The 18,527-nt window shown below is 58.9% G+C and overlaps 1 protein-coding gene and 1 long non-coding RNA gene across 6 annotated transcripts in view; one reads left to right on the top strand and one right to left on the bottom strand.

Annotated features, from left to right (window-relative positions):
• RGS19 (regulator of G protein signaling 19) lies at window positions 1–15,535 on the bottom strand. Of its 4 annotated transcripts, XM_065032291.1 has the most exons (7): window positions 15,381–15,397; window positions 6,725–6,811; window positions 4,163–4,299; window positions 3,873–4,009; window positions 2,932–3,006; window positions 1,530–1,764; window positions 1–730 (listed from the first exon to the last, which is right to left on the bottom strand). In XM_065032291.1, exons 4-7 carry the CDS (start codon window positions 3,971–3,973, stop codon window positions 542–544), a joined length of 600 nt encoding a protein of 199 aa, XP_064888363.1. In that variant the 5' UTR covers window positions 3,974–4,009; window positions 4,163–4,299; window positions 6,725–6,811; window positions 15,381–15,397; the 3' UTR covers window positions 1–541. The 4 variants fall into 4 exon arrangements, with proteins under 4 accessions (XP_064888363.1, XP_064888362.1, XP_064888364.1 ...); XM_065032290.1 differs by lacking the exon at window positions 6,725–6,811 and having other exon boundaries at window positions 15,381–15,535; XM_065032292.1 differs by lacking the exons at window positions 6,725–6,811; window positions 15,381–15,397 and adding an exon at window positions 10,034–14,811.
• Window positions 14,905–18,527, top strand: part of LOC135575578 (uncharacterized) — a 15,560-nt gene continuing 11,937 nt past the window's right edge. For both annotated transcript variants that reach the window (XR_010466577.1, XR_010466576.1), the window contains exon 1: window positions 14,905–15,127. This is a non-coding gene — a long non-coding RNA (uncharacterized LOC135575578). The remainder of the gene's footprint in view (window positions 15,128–18,527) is intronic.

The following is an 18,527-nucleotide window of genomic DNA, read 5'->3' on the forward strand; positions in this document are numbered from 1 at the left end:
TAAATCTGGCAAGTTTTTATATGTACAGAGACACTTCTCAAACCTCCCCTCCCACCCCTCGAGTCCCCCAGTAAAAGCCAACAAAAAAAGCATTTAAAATAAAAAGTTAAAAAAAAAAAGGAAAACAACAACAATCAACCTCCCTCCCACCTCCCCAAAAAAACCCTCGACTGGGCCCCAACTGGGCCTCAGGTGGGAAACGGGGATGTGCCATGTCCCCAGGTGTGGCGGAGGGGGGATAAAGTGACCTCTTCAAAAGGGGGTGCAGGGGGAGCCGGGACCCCGCACGCTCCCACCAGCACCCCCAGCTCGCTCCGGCCAGCGGCGGGGACGGGGATGGGTTCAGTAGTACGAGCCAGCCTGGGCTGCGCCGCCGCGGTGGCACCAGCCCTGGGGACAGTCCTGAAGGGTGGCCCAGACACCAGGGTGACGGTTCATAGGTAAAAAGCTAAAAACCTCGGCGGGAGCTGGCAGGGAGGAGGCACCGGGTCCCCCCGGCCACTGTGACCCCCACCGGTGTCCCCACAGCCGACGGGCACCCTCAGGACTCCGAGGACGAGCGAGAGACGCTCTGGAGCAGCGATTTGTAGATGGCAGAGTTCAGGAAGCGAGGGTAGGAGTCTCTGTGCATGAGCGTGTAGATCTGGAGCTGCGCGTCGTCAAAGGTGTGCGAGGACGGCTCCTGCATCTTGCGGTTGATGACCTCCCGCACCCGCGAGTCCAGGCTCACCTAGGTGGCAGGGACAGAAACGGGGTGAGGGATCCGCAGTGACAAGCCCTGGTACCCACTCTTGTACCCCTGGGTCAAGCTCTCAAGTCCAACCATTCCCCCACCCCAGGCACTACCCCATGTCCCTGAGAACCTCATCTCCATGTCTGTTCAACCCCTCCAGGGATGGTGACTCCACCACTGCCCTGGGCAGCCTGTTCCAATGCCCAACAGCCCTTTCCAGGAAGAAATTGTTCCCAAGATCCAACCTCAACCTTCCCTGGTGCAACTTTAGGCCAATTCTTTGTGCCTCTGTGTCCCCTCAGCTCCTGTTCTCCAGCTGAACCCCCCAGGTCCCTCAGCCGCTCCCATCACACTTGTGCTCCAGCCCCTTCCCCAGCTCCATTCCCTCCTCTGAACTCACTCCAGTATCACATCAGTGTTATGGAGAGAGTTCCAGCGAGAGGCAAGGGGGTCTCCAGGTGCTCCCCGTGTCCCCTTGCTGGGCACAGCGAGGTGGGTTGGGGTGTCCCCACGCTGGGGATGCTCTTTGCTGGGATGCAGGAGCATCTCCTCAGCCCGCTGGTGCCCTCCGGAGGTTTCAGCCCCGCAGCACAGCCCGTGATCCCACTGCCACCTGTGTCCCGGCTGTTTTGCGGGGCAGGGTTGCTCCCTCCACTGCTGCCCACCCTGCCAAACTCATCCCCAACATGCCCCATCCCCATATTGCTGCAGGGCTGCAGCGGCAAAAACACCCCCCAGCCCCATTTTAATCCAAGCCACCCCCACCAACAGCCCCAAGAGGGGCTCAGCCCCGCACCTCCTTGGGCGAGAGGATGGAGATATAGTCCTCGTAGATCATCCTCGCCTTCTCATCGATAGTGTGCTTGTTGCACTCGGTTTTGAGCTCCTCACACGCCAGCCAGAAGAGCATGTTCTCCTCGCTGTACTCAGTCCGCAAGAACTCCCGGAAGACGTTGCGACCCGCCGGGCTCTTCATCAGCTTGTCGAAGGACTGTGCCCAGCCCCGCACCTCCTCTGGCGTGGGTTTGGTGCTGTCAGGTCCCATGGGATGGCAAGGGGACAGCATTAGGGCCAGCTGGGGGTCCCCACTGCATCCCGCCCTGCACAGCTCAGCCGTGCTCATAGAATCATGGAATAGTTTGAGTTGGATGGACCTTCCAGTCTAATCCAACCTCCTGCAATGAGCAGGGACATCATCTCTCGTCCCATCCCGGGGGGACCGTGCCCAAATGCATCCCCTGTGCTCCCACTGAGGTTGCTCCTGCTTAGGCTCATCTTATTTCAGAGGCTTTTGGAGGTCGCTCACAGGGTCTGTCCCAGTTCCGCTCAGCCAGGCTGGAGCGTGGGCTTGATTTCGGCTGAATTTCACAAGCTGAGATGTATTTTAGTGCTGGCTTTGCACAAACACGGAAGGAAGCTAAAAAACTCTTCCCTTGCTGAGCTCCCAGCCAGAGAAAGACCAACATGGGTCCATCAGCCTTCACAGCCGGGGAGGGAGGGAGGCTACTCCCCAGCAAACACTCAGTACTTACTAAGGTGGTGCAGGATCAGTAATTATCAGTGGCTAATTAACACATCTGACCCCTGACCCTGCTGCAGGAGGCACTGCAGAGAGCACCCATGGCCAGGCTGATGCGGGGACTCGTACTTGTCCCCCAGGGAATGGGTGCTCGGTGTGGGGCACTCCTGGAGCTGGCTGTCAACAGGATGAGGCTCTGCCTTGCGACACAGCCTGCAAGCTGCTGAGGTCCTTACGTGTCTCAGTTTCCCTTTGCAAGGGGTCCAAGGGGCAAAACTGTGCAGGGCTGCAGCCCATGGCTCTGGGCTCCCCATTTCCCAGTGGGAACCAGGGACATGCTGCTGGAAGCATCATAGATCAAAGAATCATTTTGGTTGGAATAGACCCTCAGGATCATCAAGTTCAACCACTCACCCACCCCTGGCACTACCCATGTCCCTGAGCACCTCATCTCTGTGTCTGTTCAACCCCTCCAGGGATGGTGACTCCACCAGTGCCCTGGGCAGCCTGTTCCAATGCCCAACAGCCCTTTCCAGGAAGAAATTGTTCCCAAGATCCAACCCCAACCTCCCCTGGTGCAACTTGAGGCTGTTTCCTCTTGTCCAGGAACCCCCCAGTCCCGGCACCCCGACCCCACTCTCCCCCATGCCCACCCCCACAGCGCTGCCCCTGCGCTCACCACGCTTCACAGTTTGGGATGGTCTCCAGTTTGGTTTCCCGGGACGCCCTCCATGCTCGCTCCCGGTCCTCGTTCCTAACGGGGAGATGGAAAGGTAGTCAGGGGCATTGGGGACGCACCCAGACCCCCACCTCAACGCCCCCAACCAGCCGTGGCCACCAAATTGCCTCCATTGGAACCAGCATCCCCAATATTGGTCCAGCCCAGAAGTGAGGCATGGGATAGCAGTGCCAGATCTGGGGTGTCACTGTCCCCTGTCCCCTTGTCCCTTGCCCCCAGGGGTGCCGGTGGAACAAGGAGAGAGTGGCCTCCAGCCAACTTCCCTCGGCTCTTTGAATTTCGGCGCCCGGTGCCGCCCGCAGCGCTTCCTGCTTGCGACATCGTCCCGAGCCGCCCACACAACACGAAACGTGCAAACTTCTCCCCAGCGGGTGGGTGGGCGAAGCTGCGGGCACGTTCCTGCCCACACCACCCTGGGATCATCTGAGCCCCAAAATGGTCAGTACTGGTCACTGTCTGCTCCAGAACTGGGGCACAGGAGGGATATCTGAGGATGGAGAAGAGCAGATGGGCTCTTCAGACTCTGGGCTACCCAGAGAAGGAGGAGCTGGGGATACACAGAGAGGCTGGGAGATCATAGAATCACAGAAGAGTTTGTGTTGAAGGGACCTTCAGAGCTCATCTCATCCAACCCCTGCCATGAGCAGGGACATCTTCACCAGCTCAGGTTGCTCAGAGCCTCATCCAGCCTGGCCTGGGATGTCTCCAGGGATGGTTCATCCACCACCGCTCTGGGCAACTTGGGCCAGGCTCTCACCACCCTCAGCATCAAAAATTCCTTCCTCGTGACTGGCCTGAGATGCAGCCACGGGCAAGTGGCTGATGAGGTCCTTGGCCTCTCTGGGATGCTCAGGCCGGGGCGGGCAGGGGGATGGACATACCAGGAGCAGCTGCAGCAGCAGCACCAGCAGAAGCAGCAGGCGTTGGGACGGTGGTTGCTGGCCGGTTGCACCGTTGCTGGAGAAGTCTCATGCCGGGACATCGGAAGGGGTGTCTCTGCGGACGCGGGTCCTGCGTACTGAAAAGCAGGAGGGCAGGGAGCAGGTGAGCTGTTGCTGCCGATTTTTCCCCGCTATGTGCAAGCACCCAGAGATAAACGAGGGACCCTGTGCTGTGATTTCTTTCTGGCTCCCGCTTGCCATCCCGGCCACCGAGATGGTCACCGGCTCACCTGCGTCCCAGCCTCATACACGGTGCACGGGGGTGGGTCGTGCTTCGGGGGCTCTTCTACTGCTCTCCGCTCCTTTGAGCGCCCGGGTGAGCCGTGTCACCCCCCGGCTAATGTCCCTGCCGCCTCCTTGGTGGAGCCTGTGGAGAGGAAGAGGAGCAGCATGTGTCACCTCTGCAGAGGGACCCCCTGGCTTTGAGTGGCTCTGGGGGGATGCTCCATGCTGAGGAAAGCGCTTTACAGGCAGTGGGCTGGTCACGGGGCAAACAGGGTGCAAGAAAAAGAAGTGAGAAGGAAAGGGGGGTGAGACACAGCAGCAGATGCTCTGCCAGCCCCATGCATTGCCCGGGACCCCTCCCACGCTCCAGTGGTGCTGCTGGTGCCGGGCAGGGCTGGGGCTCAGCACCGGACTTGTGCACCCCCAGCCGTGCCCTGTGCCATGAGGAAGCATTGCTGGACCCCCCTGGTGTGTTTGGGCCAGGATGGGGAAGTCAGAGCCACTTCACAGCATCATGTGAGTGGAAGGAAATGTGGGGGGGTGAGTTTTCACAGCTCCCAGTGCTAAACTAAAACTTGCCCCATGTCCGAGTCCAGCGCTCTGCACTGGCCTGACTGTCCCTGCCTGTCCCTGTCCATTCCTGCCTGTCCCTGCCTATGCCATTGGATCCGAGTCCTGCGCAGACTTGGTGAAGGGGATGGAGCCGGGGTGCAGGTCCCAGCTGGGGACAGAGCTGTCCCCAGAATGTCCCCGTGAGCCCACGGCTACAATCCAGTCCCCCGGTCCCCAGCCCAGCCATCGCCAGCAGTGAGCTCCATGAGCTCCTTGCCCGGGCCCTCACAAACCCTCTCTCTGGCTCCCATCACTCCTGCAGGAACGAAAAAGGAGAGAGTCTGTGTTTCGCTCCCAATTGTCCCTATTTATAGCGCCGAGCGCTGGCAGGATGGCTGTGACCTTGTCACCAGGCTCTGCTCCCTCTCCCACCATGCTGCACTCAGGTCCCTTTAACCCCCCAGTTTTTACTCTTTCCTTTTCCTCCCCCAGACCAACCGTGTTCCAGTCCTGTGCCCGCTCTCCCCCTGCCCGCCCCACACCGTCCCGCTGCCGACCCCGCTCACCCCACGGCTCCGGGCACGGCTCCCAGCGGGGTTGCGGCACTAATTACAGATGAGGTTGTGGGAACGGGGCGAGCAGCAGGAAAACCTGATGGCTGGGCAAACCCTGCTCCTTTGCAGCCCACCCCGAAGCAAAGGCTCCACCGCGGCCCCAGGGTGCAGAGCAGGCGGATGGGGGGTGGCCGAGGGACAGGGACGTGGGGACAGCGTGTGGCATTGCTCCAGGGGGGCTCCCAGGCACTTAGCTTCTGCAGCTGGTGCTTGGCCTTGGCCAAAGCAAACCTGCAAGGGTTTGAGTTGAAATGCCCTGGAGAAGCATCAGGATGGAGCAGCATCCCTCAGCATGGAGCATCCCTCTCCTGCACCCACCGGTTGTATTCAGCACCCGGCCGGGAGGCAGAACCAGATCACTGCCCATCCTGGGTGCTGTGACACACACCTGGGGTCAACTCGGCTGCGTAGGCTGCACCAAGGGGGACAGGGAAGGAGAAGAGGGCTGCAAAGGCCCCCCTGGTCCATGGCACCACAAGGCAACGCTGGTGTGCTCTGGGTTTGCACCAAAAGACAATGCTGGTGTGCTCTTGGTTTGCATGGCCGGTTTCCCAGCCCCATGCATCCCCTAACAATCCCATAGTGCCCACCCGCCGTGTCGGCGGGGCCCACGTGCCACAGGGCTGTTTCCGGCAGCCCCAGCACCGGTGCTGGTGGATAAGGAAGTGCCGGCGGGTGACGGAGCTGACGAGCACCGGAGGGAAGGCGAGCGTGCGTGCGAGGCTGCAAAAAGAGGAAGGCTGACAAAAAGGGGACGTTTCACCAGCAGAGAGGAGACACACCCCAAAACCTGCCCTGGCCCAAACGCCACGAGCTCCCCAAGCCCCTCACGAGCCTTTGCCATCACTGCCTGGTGGCTGCAGAACCCGGCCTGGGAGTTCCCATGTGCTGGGTGTCCCCAGCTCATGCGCCCGTAATGTCCCCAATAAGGGTGGCACCGCCCCGTCCTCCCCCCGAACATAGAGGGGACCCCCCCACGCAACCAGACAAGACGAGCGCTCGCCAAAATCACTTTCGAAGCGAAACCTCCCCTTACACCAGGTCAGCTCTGTCCTGCGTGGCTGCACACAAAGCACCCTGTCACCAAAGTCACCCTGTGCCAGCTACAGCAGGGTCGTGGCATTGGGGTGCCTGCGTGGGCACAGCTGGGGCAATGGCAGACACCAGCCATGGGGATGACACCCCGCCATGAACCCCACTTTCCCTGAGCATCCTGCCTGGGGACGATGCCCTGAGCAGTGTGACATCCCGCTCCGGCCACCCCCGGCTCTGCAGAGTGGGTGCAAACCAGCACAAACCAACGCGGTGCACAGCATCCCCGGCATGGCCGCTGCCGTGCCCCCGTGTGCCCCCCTGACCCTGTGCTGTGGCTGCCGGGGGGACCCGGTGGCACGTCCGTACCTGCAGCCTGGCCATCGCACGGCGGTGGCATCGGGTGCCTGCCAGGGTGACCCCAGCGAGTTCAGGGGGTGCGCGGCATCGCCGGGTCTGCGGGCGGGGAGACAGGAGAGAAAAGAAGAGAGAAAGAGAAAAGAAAAGCGGCCGAACACATCCTCTCACAGGAAAGGGAGTGGTAAGGGAAGTGGCAAACTCAACCGAAGAGTTCAGACCTTTTTTGGGAAAGCCCCGCAGGGCCCGTCTGCTGTGCCATGGGGCTGGCTGTCCCTGCGGGGCAGGAGCGGGACAGAGCGAGCCCTGGTGACGGCAGAGCCAGGTGGTCTCCCCGCTCCCCACCCCTCAGCCGGGTCCCACAGCCGCCTGAGCTGGGTTCCCCTGGCTGCGATGGGCACCGACCGCAGCACCGGCTGCTCCCGGGCATCTTGGAGATTGCCTGGGCACAGGGGCACTGGAACAGCCCCACAGCCGAGAAATTGGCGAGTGTGGCTTCCCTGAGGAGTGACATGCAGGACATGTCCCCAGGGTGGGCACAGGCTGGTCCCCAGCACCCATCTGAAGTGGCTTCGAAGCAATGGTGCCTTCTGCCATGCTGTGCCCCGGGTGTCCCCGAGGCTCCAGTGCTGCCAGCGGGGCGAGGATGTGGCAGCAAGGGAAGGGGTCAGTGCCCAGGGTGGGCTGAGTCAGAGCCACCCAGCAGCATCGTCCCTGCAATGCGGGGATGTCCATCCTGCCCACCATGAAGCCCGGCTTCCTCGGCCACAAGTGACTCACAAACAAAGTTGTTTTGGGTTTTTTTTACCTCTTCAGGAAAAAAAAAAAAGAAAGAAGAGTGAGAGAGAGGAATCAGATGCCCAACCTGCGTTTCCTTGATTAAATTTGCCCTCGGCACCGTGGCAGGCAGAGGGCTCTGGCCTTGGCACTGCACCCACTGAAACCTATTTGTGGTCTCTGCCCCCTCGTTTGTACGGCCTCACGCAGGTGGGAAAGGGAGAAAAAGGGAGGAAAAGAGGGAGGGGGGATGCCAGCATCCCCTGCATTGCTCCCCTGGACGCCCAGCAGTGGGACATGCCCATTATCAGCCCGGCACAGCGTCCTCCTCGGCACCACCATTTCCCTCATCCTCCCGGGGGCCACCAAGCCGTTATCTCCTCTCTTCCCAACACTGCACAGCCCAGCACCCAAAAACCAACACGGTTGCAGCACCACCATCCCAAATGCCACCCCGGCTAGGCAGAAATCCCCCCATCACCCAAAAGTCACCCTCTGCTCCAGCAGCCCCTTTTTCTGCCGGCACCCTCCCCGCCATCGCTGCAGCGGCACCGCTCTGTTCCTCTGCTCACCTGAACCTCTTTCATTTTCCAGATGCTTTTCCAGGATGCCTCTGAGAGCCGGGAGCTCCTGGGATGTGGCCACGCTCCACGGGCAGCCCCAGCACCCCCAGCTCGCTGGCCTTGGTGCACACACCAGCACCCAGCGTATTTCTATTCTCCAGCCACAGCACGAGTTCTCTGCCCAAGGAGGGACCTTCCCTTTGTATTTTACGGGTCAAAACCAGGAGGGCAACAGCTTTGCTGCTCATCACAGATTGCGGACGATGCACAAACCCCACCCGGTGCCAGCAGAGACCCCATCCCCAGCCAAACTGGGATCAGCCCCTCTCCAAGCCTCAGAGAAGCTGCAAAACACCCGTCACCGGTCCGACTGGCCTCGCTGGACAAGTGCAAGCCGAGCCCAGCAGCCCCAACCACCCCCACACTGCTGCGGGATTCTCCAATGTCTCGTAAGGGCTCAGCCCAGCCCGCAGCCCCCCCGCCTTCAGGGACCCAGCACCTCATTCTCTGCCAAATTTGGCTGAAACCAACCACAGAGTGTGACCAGAAGCACGCCGGCCCTGCCAGCAGCCCCAGCGGGTGGTGGGGGGCTGGCACCCCCGAACCCCTCTGTGCCGGGGTTACCCCTTGGGCAGGCAGTGCCGAGCCCCGCAGCTGCCGCCCGCCCCCGCCGCCTGGCCCAGCCACCTGCCAGCGCCACAGGAAGTTTTAGGAGCTATTTTTAGACTTGCTTTTCTTTTTTTTTTCTCCCCCTTTTAGCAATCTATTAGAAAAAGACTCCAGAGGGGAGGCAGGAGCCCCCCGCTCTGCAGGGACGGGGCTGGGTTGACCCTGATGCCACCGGCACGGAGGTGTCAGGGGTCCCAGGCACCGGCAGCACCAGTGTCCCCTGGCCCCGCTGGGACGAGGGGGTGGTGACACTCACGTGGCAGCACTGGGCTGCATCCCCGCCGAGTGCGTGTTACTGATAACACCGGCAGATGTGCCCGTGCACGTGGCGGCAGCGAGCGGACGCCTTTGGGGAGCTCCCCTGCCCAGCAGTGATTTTTCTGCCATTCCCCGAGACTAGAAAGGCAGGTCCTGGCCAGGGGAACCACGAGATGCTGCGTCGTGTCCCAACACCTCCCCGGTCCTTCACACCGCAAGGGCCAACAGCCCTGTGGGCACCTATCCTGCTGAAAAGGGGACGATGCCAGCATCCTTCTCCGGACCGGCCATCTCCTCTGCTCCCTATCCCTCTCCGTGGTGTATTTCTGCACTGAGCATCCTCTGAGCCAAATCCCACTGCGAGCCCTCTCGAAAGGATGGTGTGAACCTCTCCAAGACAGCCCAGCTCTTGCACTGAAACAGAGTTAATTATTTCATAGCATAAAAATAGCACCCGTGACAATCAGCTGGGGGATTTATTAAGGCAAGCCCTGACAATTATGTTTCTATTACTAGAGGTATTGCAGCATTGTTAAGGCAGATTCCTATGAAGCATTTGGTAATGGTCACAGTAATCAATACTCAGCAGGGGCTAAACCACATAGACTGAGCCTGGCAGCTGACAGGAGGGAAAAGGAAAGGGAGAGATTGGGCATCAGTGTAGCCAGGGAAGAGCTGAGCCGGGTGGGTGGTGGGGTGCTCCTCAGTCATGGGAAGCTGCCAGCACAGGACCCATTTCACACAGAATCAGAATCACAGAATCGACTGGGTTGGAAAAGACCTCAGAGATCATCGAGTCCAACCCTTGGTCCAACTCTAGTCCCCACCCCAGTGCACACCAGTGCAGGCAGCACCATGTCCCCTGGGGACCACGGGGGAGAGGAAGGGGTGTTAGCGGTAATTTGGGGTATAAGGATGCTAGGAGGACCAAGGATAGGACAATGACGAATTGCCCCTTCCAAGGAAATGACGAACCAGAGAATCAACCCAGGACGGGGATGAAAAGGAGGGACCGTGCATTGCAAGGGAACACTGCATCAAAGGGGTCGCTTACTGCGGCTCCGAGCGCTCCCAAACGCAGCTGATGGGCGATTTTCTCCCCCAGCACAAAACCAAACCCTGCTGGTTGCATCCGGAGACCCGGCTGGGCACTTTGAGGAGGTCTGGGAGGTTTGGGAGCTGTCACAGGAGGTGGGTCTGGCTGCACCGAGGACAGGTCCAGCCCTGTTCCACATTGATGTGGTCAGGGCAGGGCTGAGCCCAGCAGCCAGCTCAGCCAGCGGTGCGACTGGCCAGGCCAGGGCTGGGGACAGGGGACCGCTGCCCACACACCACTGCCCCAGGGACATCTGCTCACCATAGTTCATTCGGGCCCTGCTGCCCACACACTGCCAGCCCTGACAGGCGCCTTTTGGGGTCCGGCTTCACATGGTGCCTTGTTTGTGAGCACCCAGGACTGGGACATCCCCCAGACCCAACATCACTGCAGGTCCCCAGTTTGCCAGACTGAGCTTCTGCTTCCACCAGTAAGAAACCTCCTCCCATGTCAGACTTTGATCCAACAGTGAGGGACTCCAGGAGTCCCCCAGGAGACTGTTATGTGGGCAAATACCCAGGACAAGGACGATTTGGTGACCTGATGCCTTGTCTGTGGTGCATCCCAAGGGATGTATGTGACCCCTGTGCTGCGGTGACCGTGGCCTCACCAGTGCTGGGACAGCAGCAATGCTCTGCCCTGGCCCAGGCGTGACAAACAACAGCCAGCTTTGGAGCAACTCGTGTCCTCTGAGACTGGTCACACCAGTTATTTAAAACCCAACCAAAGGGGAAGAAAGACGGCGGGGTTCAGGAAGGAAACGCTGTCACCCTGCACGGCCCCTGTGCCACTGAGGTGGCTGCCAGCCCTGGGCAGTGCCCGGCACCCGCAGCATCTCAATGCTGTTCGCTGTGGGTGGGTGCCCACAGCAGGCATTCCATGCTCAGATTGTGGCAGATTCCCTTGCTGGGGATCTCAGTGAGAACCCTGATGTGAAGGTCACGGCGATGCCCTCATCGAGTCCCTGGACGCTGCAGGACGTGGCTGTGCCGTCAGGGGACACAGCAGCTCACCTGCCACCGCTGTCATGCCAAGGCACTTCCACAGCCCCAAATCCCTTCTGTGGGCTCTCTCCTCCTGGTGAAATCCCTGCCAGACTCACAGGCAGCATCCTTCCTTGGTTTTTCTTATTTTCCAAGGCTAGCTGGAGGCTTTCCTTTCATTTTCCAGGGCTCCTGCCTACTAATGCCAATATGCACCTGTTTGCTCTTCTCCTGCCCTTTGCACTGAAACGCTGCTTGGGCATTTGCTGTCTGACAGTTGAAACTAAAGTCCCGGGTTGGTTCATGCCTGCAGGAAGGGGAGCAATGGGAAAACCCAAACCCTTAACCCCAGCTCCCTTTGCTGGCTGACCTCCTCTATACTGAACCAGCAGTAAGTCCAGCTCTGGGGAGGGGCTGCCAGTGCACCCACAGCCTGTCCCCTGCACCCAGAGCCACAGGGACACTGGGGGCTCCGCTCCCATCCCATTGCTACCCTGGAGCCTCTGCAGCCTTTCTGCCTCCAGAGCGGGCAAGTGCGGACAAGCCAGTCAGGTTTGTGGCAAAGCTGGGCCCTCAAACCCAGCAGATCTTCGCAGTCTGAGCAAAGAGCCCTCAAAAGGTCAACCGAGGCTGTTTCCACGTGGTTAGAGAACTGGAAGGGCGGCATGTTATAAACCTCTACCACACATTTTCCTGCTGTCAGGAAAACCCCTTTTTTCCATGTCTAAGCTGAATATTAAACCTGAACCCCAAAGGACTTTGTTGGTGTTTTCACTGCTGTTGCTGCTCCACCCTCCCACCCCGCTTAAATCTCTGCTCCCACAAAATGGCCAAAGGCGGGAGGCTTGCAGGATGGGCGAGAGGCAGAACATTCCCTGCTTGTCCCTGTAACTCAGCTGGGATGGCCGAGCTCCTGTGTGGCCAGAGGAGCCGAGGAGGTGGGCTGGAGCACATACAGTGGGCTGGAGCTGATGGGGTGGGCTGGGGCATCGCCCCTTGTGCCCACCCCAGTGGCTGGGGAGGGGGCAAGTCACAGGCAGGAGGTCTCTGTCACCAGTTTCTCCCAAAAAGAGGAACACAGTGGATTTCAAGCCAAAAAGAATAGAAATAAAATCATTCTCCACACTCCCAGAGAGCACTTTTGCAGAAGGGTAAGGGGTTGATCAAAACTCAGGGGCTACTGCCTTCTTTTACACGTGCTCAGGATCCAGCAAGAGCCGGGATTTTGCCTTCACTGGAGTTTTACCCCAAAGCCACCAGTTCCCATGTCCCCAGGTCCCACACAGCACCTGGGCAGACTGGGGGGATGCACAGGGGACACCCCTCATGGCCTGGGGACTGGCATGGCCACAGCTTGTCCCCAGCTCGGCACGGAGCCGGCAGCTCCTGCAGCACAGCACCATTTAAACCATCTGACTCCTGTGAAAAGTTACGGGTGTCCTGAAATCCACAGGCACAGCCAGTGGAGTTATTTGCCACAAACAACGCTGCAGCTCAGCGCTACCACCACACGGCTGTGGTAATAAGGATTCGGGGCTTTCTGCAGGTGACCGTCCCCGTGCTGTGTGGGACAACCCATGGTGAAGCAGCTGGGGAAAGGAACAAGCTGCCTGAGCCCAGTGCTGGTGGAAACGAGCCGGAGGAGGCTCATGCAGCACTGGGTGCAGGACGCTATAAAAGGGAAATGCTGGTGGGGCTGGATGCCCGTTCCCTGAGCCGGCGGGAGCTGGGGCAGTGATGGGCACCCAGAGCAGCTTCCCGGTCTGCGGTGGGACTGCTGGAGGCCCCACGAGCCCGTGAGTTCAGTTTCTTCCCCTCTTACGCCACAGAAGATGTCGGACACTCTTCCCCCATCCTGTCCTCCCCATGGGTGAAAAACATGTTGTAACACATTGGGGGACAAAAATAACCAGTGATAAGGTCCGGTATCTTTTCTCCTCCCACAAATTAAGAGATAGCTATGAAATAACATATATAAACAACTGGTTTTAGATCCACACCTCCCTGAACAGCTTGTGTGATGGAAAAGCAGACAGAGATGTGCAGCGGCGAATAAGGAACTGAGCAGAGGGAAGTCTTGGCAGAGGCCGCAGGCACCGGCTCACCCAGAACCTGCTGTTATTCCAGGCAAGAGCCCGAGGCACCGAACCCCAAGAACGCATGGCAGGCGGCACAAAGGCAGGGATGCTGCCAGCCCCGCTCCGCTTTTGGGGTGCTCAGGCACAGCCGGGGTCTGGTACAAGAGACCAGCCCAAGGAGCAGGAGGAGCTGGAAGGGAAAGGCAGAGCATCTCGCGGGATGGGTCAGGAGCAGTGACTCTTACCTACTCTTGAGCTGACTTGGCAAAATGATTCTGCCTAGAGGATAAAAATGTGGAAGAAAAGCCACAGCAGCTTGAGCCCACGCTCTGCAGACACTGAGGAGCAACACAGCGGTTGCTTTACCACTCTGGACCTGTTCTTCAGAGGGAAGAGCCCTGAGCACTCAGGTCACCCGCCCCCTTTGCAGGAGCCCAGTTGAAACTCAAGATGCTGTAGCCCAAGTCCAGCTTAAAACAGATTACAATCAAAGATAAGCAAAGGCAGGAGAGAATGCATTTTGGGAGGTGGCAGAGATGTGCTGCTCCCGTATCTCGGGCAGACTCAGCATTAGTTACTCTGCCAAGGTATTTTTCTCCCTTACTCTCTCTGGGTTTGAGTTGCATTATCTGATTATCTGCCTTCGGTTTCTTCTTTTTTTTGATAACAATATCAAAATGGGCACCCGCGCCCTGATTGAGATATATCCATGTCACTAAATTCATGCTTCTCCACTATAATCTTATGAGGTGGAGTTAGTTTAATTGCTGAAGAACACGACTGTATTTTGATTAGCGGCTTGAGTCATTTGTGGGGAAGGGCTGACGCGGAGGAGCTAAAATCCTTGTAGGGAAATCTGATGTGGTGCTCTCCCTTGGGAGATATTCTGAAATATGTGCCCACTGGGGCAACCCGTTTTCCCAAAGAAAACGATATCCACCAGGCCAGCAAACACCACGGGCTGCGCTCATCCAGTGTGACACGGGACGAATGTCTCTATTGACGGGGATGGTGGAGACGCATCCAGAGGGGAATGAACTCCCCTCGCAGCAGGGAAATCCCTCCCACTCACTTAACACTTTTTGTTTAGTTTCTTAAATAAGGCCATGGATCCGCGCCAGAGCAGCCTCATGGAAGCGGCGGGGAGAGGGAGCTTCCCGGGGGAACCTCTCTGTGCCCAGAGATGCACCGCGATCCACACACGGAGCAGCTTCAGCAGCTGCACCAGGGCCTCTCCATCCCTCACTCATGGGGACACAGCTCCAAGTCACAACATCCCACGAAACTGTCCACGAGATGGGCTTGTGTTGGGTGATGCTCAGCTGTAACATCCCTGTGGGAGAGAGCTGTGTCCCGGACACCACTGAGCCGGGTCCCTCTGTCCAACCCTTTGGCCTCTTTGCTGCTGGAGAAGCCAGTGGGGACCGGAGCCCGCTGTCACCTCAGCCAAACCCCTGAGCCACAGTGCTCCCCATGCTGGCCAGGTCAGGGCTCCCTATCACCGCAGCCGTTTGCATCAGGGGATCCGCACAGGGAGGGATCCAGCCTAGCAAAGTCGGTGTGAGGATGCTCCAGCACCACCCTGGCACCCACCTGTGGGTTCAGGAGGGGCCGGGGCAGCCCTTGACTGGGGAGGCCTCCGTGGGGGGCGACCCCCCCTGCAAGGTCCCCCTCCAGGCTGGGCAAACCCCGGTGCAGCCGGCCCTGCGGCTGGAAGGTGCCCCCCTCCTTCCCCCTCCATCCTCCTCCTCCTCGCAGGAGCCCTGCCCTCCCCGGGGTGATGCGGCGGGGATGCCCCCCCCCGATCGGTGCTCGGGGTCCCTCCCGCCCTGCCGGCCAGTCCCTACGGAGCACCCCGCTGCCCCCAACCCCCGCCAGCCTTCGCACATGGGGCCGGTGACAGGCAGCAGCCGGACACACAGACGCACACACGGACAGACACACAGACACAGCCCGACCTCTCCATCAACCCCGGCGCTCCGCCGTGCTCGGTGCGTGTCCGGGAAGCGGGGTGGCGGGAGGGGAGCGTGCAAAAGGGAGGATGCCTGGGGCGGGGGGCGCATGCAGAGGGAGCGCGGCAAGGGGGCGGGGGGGGGCCGTGCAAAGCGGAGTCCGCCCGGGGAAGCGGGGAGGGAGGCTGGGCAGGGCACCGGGCGAGGGAGGGGGTGATATGGGCCCGTGTGTATGTGTCCCCGCCACCCCCCAGCCCTGCGGCATCCCCGGGCCGGGATACTGGGTACTCACGGGCCGGGCATCCGCGCCGTCCGCGGCCCCGCCGCCCCCGGCCGCCGCCTCTGCGCTGCCTCCGGGCTCGGCACCGGAGGGAGAGGGAGAGGCAGCGGGAGCGGAGCGGCTGCACTGCGCACGCGTCCCCCGGCCCCTGCGATTGACTTCCTAAAGCAATTGCAGCTTTGGCACTTCCTCACGTCAAAACACACACACAGGGACACACACCCAGCGCCTCGCACCGGCACACGGTATGGGCACCCAGCACCCGCACCGGCACCTGGTATGGGCATCCAGCACCGGCACCCTGCACCGGTACCCGGTATGGGCACCCAGCACCGGCATCTACTAAATGCACCCAGCACCAGTAATGTGCACCCAATACTGGCACCTGCACCAGCACCCATTGTGGGCACCCAGCACTTGCTCCCAGTATGGGCACCCAGCGCTGGCTTCTACTACATGCAACCAGCACCAGCAACATGCACCCAAGTACTATCACCTTGCAACCAGTACTGGCACCCAGCACCAGCACCCAGTACCAGCACTTTGCACCCAGTAGTGGCACCCTCCCTCAGCACCCAGTACCCAACACCAGCACCCTGCACCAGTACTGCGAGTCCCCTCTGCCCCTGTGAGTTCTGCACCCATCCCTGGAGCATGGGGGGCTGCTGTGGGGCTGCCCCGGGACCAATCCCCAGCCAAGAGCCCCTGCTGAGGAGCGGCTTTCCCTAGATCAGTGGTTTCTCTGCCCCTTTTTTTTTCTTTTTCCCAAAAGGTGGGATTATGCATTGCTAAAAATAAAGGGTGATAAAACTTTGGGAGAGAAAGGAGGTATAAAAATTTCACGATCTTGCCAGCCAGGGAAATTATCCCACTTTATTATTTAAAACCTCATTAAAAACCATTTCCCTGGGAGAGACAATGATCAAACCACCGCCTATTTCAATACTTGAGACATGCATGCTGCTACATGGGGAAAAGTGTTTAAAATAGGCCCCTATATGTGACTGCTCAGCTGAAAACACCAACCCCGACCTCCGTCCCTGCGAGCAGCATCATCCCTAGCTGAGCCCCCAATCGCACGGCACCTGCTGCGTCTCCTGCCGTTTCAACCCGCTCTGTCCAATTATCCACATTTTCCTCTTTCACCCCACCTCCCACATCCAGCTTAATCCAGTGGGAGCTACAAAGCGTTTGCCCAGGGAGGATCTGCCCCAGGACCTCTGCGGATGAAGGAGGATCCTTCATCCGATTGCAACTTTTCCAAAGCTCCGGAGCAGCTCCAGCGGCTGCCAGGCTGCTCCCCCCTGCCGTGTGACCGGGCCACCAGCCCTCCCTCTGGTCTGCTTTAGTGCTTTGGTTCACTGGAAGCTCACAGATGCCCAGGACGGCTCCCACATCTTCCAGGAAATGCTTTGTAGTGGGTGTTTGGGATTTTTAGAAATCCCCGTGAACGTTTTTGCTTGTGGTTCTTTGTGATTCGCAAGCCATTCTGTCTGATGAAAGGACTGTGAATGTTTGGTTTAAAAGAAGTCACCTTTTTTAAAACGAAAGCGTGGATTTGGAGAAAACGTTTGGAGCTCCCGAATCACCTGCAAATTAGCGCTGTCAATGAATAGCCAAACTCACAGCAGGTGCTCACAGCTTGGCCTTGACATCTCCTCTTTAAATACTCACACAGTGGGGAGGGAAACGCATCTTTTCTCTCAATTGCAAACGCTCTGATAAATAGCCAGGGACGCTGCGCCCGCTCGGCTTTTGGAAGCTGCTGTTCCCTACTGCCAGCCTGGGCTGTGAAGCAGAAGCTCCTGGGAAGCACAGGCAGCATCCCACCCGCGCTCAGAGGCACCGAGCGAGGAAGCAGCAGCTTCGCTTGAGCCGTTTCTGTGCCAAACGGTGACAGTGGGTGGCTGAAGCGCCGCCTTGGGGACACCCCACCCCGTGCCGCCCCCGCAGCAGCCTCCCCAGCTGTCACCGCACCCCCAGGCTCTCCCACCCTAAGCCTTTCCCAGCCTTTTGTGGGAAAGCCCCGCGGGTTTCCAGCCCCCCCGCCCGGGGCTGCAGTAGCGAGACCCGCCCGCAGGTGCCGCCCGACTCCGCGGGCAGCGGCTCGATGGGGACAAGGGCCCTTGCGCCGGGCAGGGAGCGCAGAGAAACCCCACTGCACGAAGCTGAGCAGCTCCGGCATCGAGATTATGAGATAATAACTACAGTAAGGCTCAAACTGCTTTACTGTTAAGCCTACAATATATTTTTGTTTGGGTATATGTATGAGCACGCCTTAGTTTCCCCCTGCAGCAAAGGGTCCAAGCTGATGTGCCCAGATCAGTCATGAACATATCCAGCTGCAGAAAGACCTGCATAGTATTTTATCTATATATCAATCTATTTACATCCTTGCTCTAAGTGCCACTGAGGTACTGCATTATAAAGTGTTATAAACTGCAATGCATGGGGCTCTCCTAAACTCTGCCCACTTTTATGAAATCCATAGAAAAATGCAGTCATTGCTAGATATACATTTAGTTATGCAAGAATCTCCAGCCCTCTTTCTGCTTTTTGACAGAGAGGCTGTTCAGTATTATGTGGGCCAACACACAAATCCTCAACAGGGAAAAAAAGAACCTGCTCTACCCAAAGATCAATCAATGCGGAAAACCTCTGGCATTAGTGTTAAAGCAGACTTACTCTGCTTTTCCTCCTCCTGTAGACAGTGACAAGGAAGAGGTTTTTAAAGAGTTAAAGTAACCCCGTTTGAGTGCCTGAGCCAGAGAGCACTGGGGCAGCTGGGGCACCATCCTGCTGGGTGCTGGTACCGTGTCCGTTCGGTACCCAGTAGGTATTTCCAAAGGGAGAGCACCTTCCCTGAAAGCAGAGGCTTCCATGAGCATTTTCTCTTAATTTTCTGATGGTATTGTTGGGTGAGCAGAGGTGACCTTAGCCTGGAGAGCATGGGCAGCGGGGAGCTGTGAGTACAGCATAAAGCACCTGCAAACCTTGTTTTCCTCCCCAAGAACTCCAGGGAGGATGGCAGGGAGTAGGAAGCCTCTTTTGATGCATATCTGAGAGGAGTCAGCCTGTGCCAGGGCTGAGATACAGTGAGGCTCCTGCTGGGTCTGCAAAGCACCATTTGATGGAGAAATCCTGTCAACAGTTGCTCAA

This window comes from Columba livia, chromosome 16 (assembly GCF_036013475.1).
Source record: "Columba livia isolate bColLiv1 breed racing homer chromosome 16, bColLiv1.pat.W.v2, whole genome shotgun sequence".
NCBI classification, from domain to species: domain Eukaryota; kingdom Metazoa; phylum Chordata; class Aves; order Columbiformes; family Columbidae; genus Columba; species Columba livia.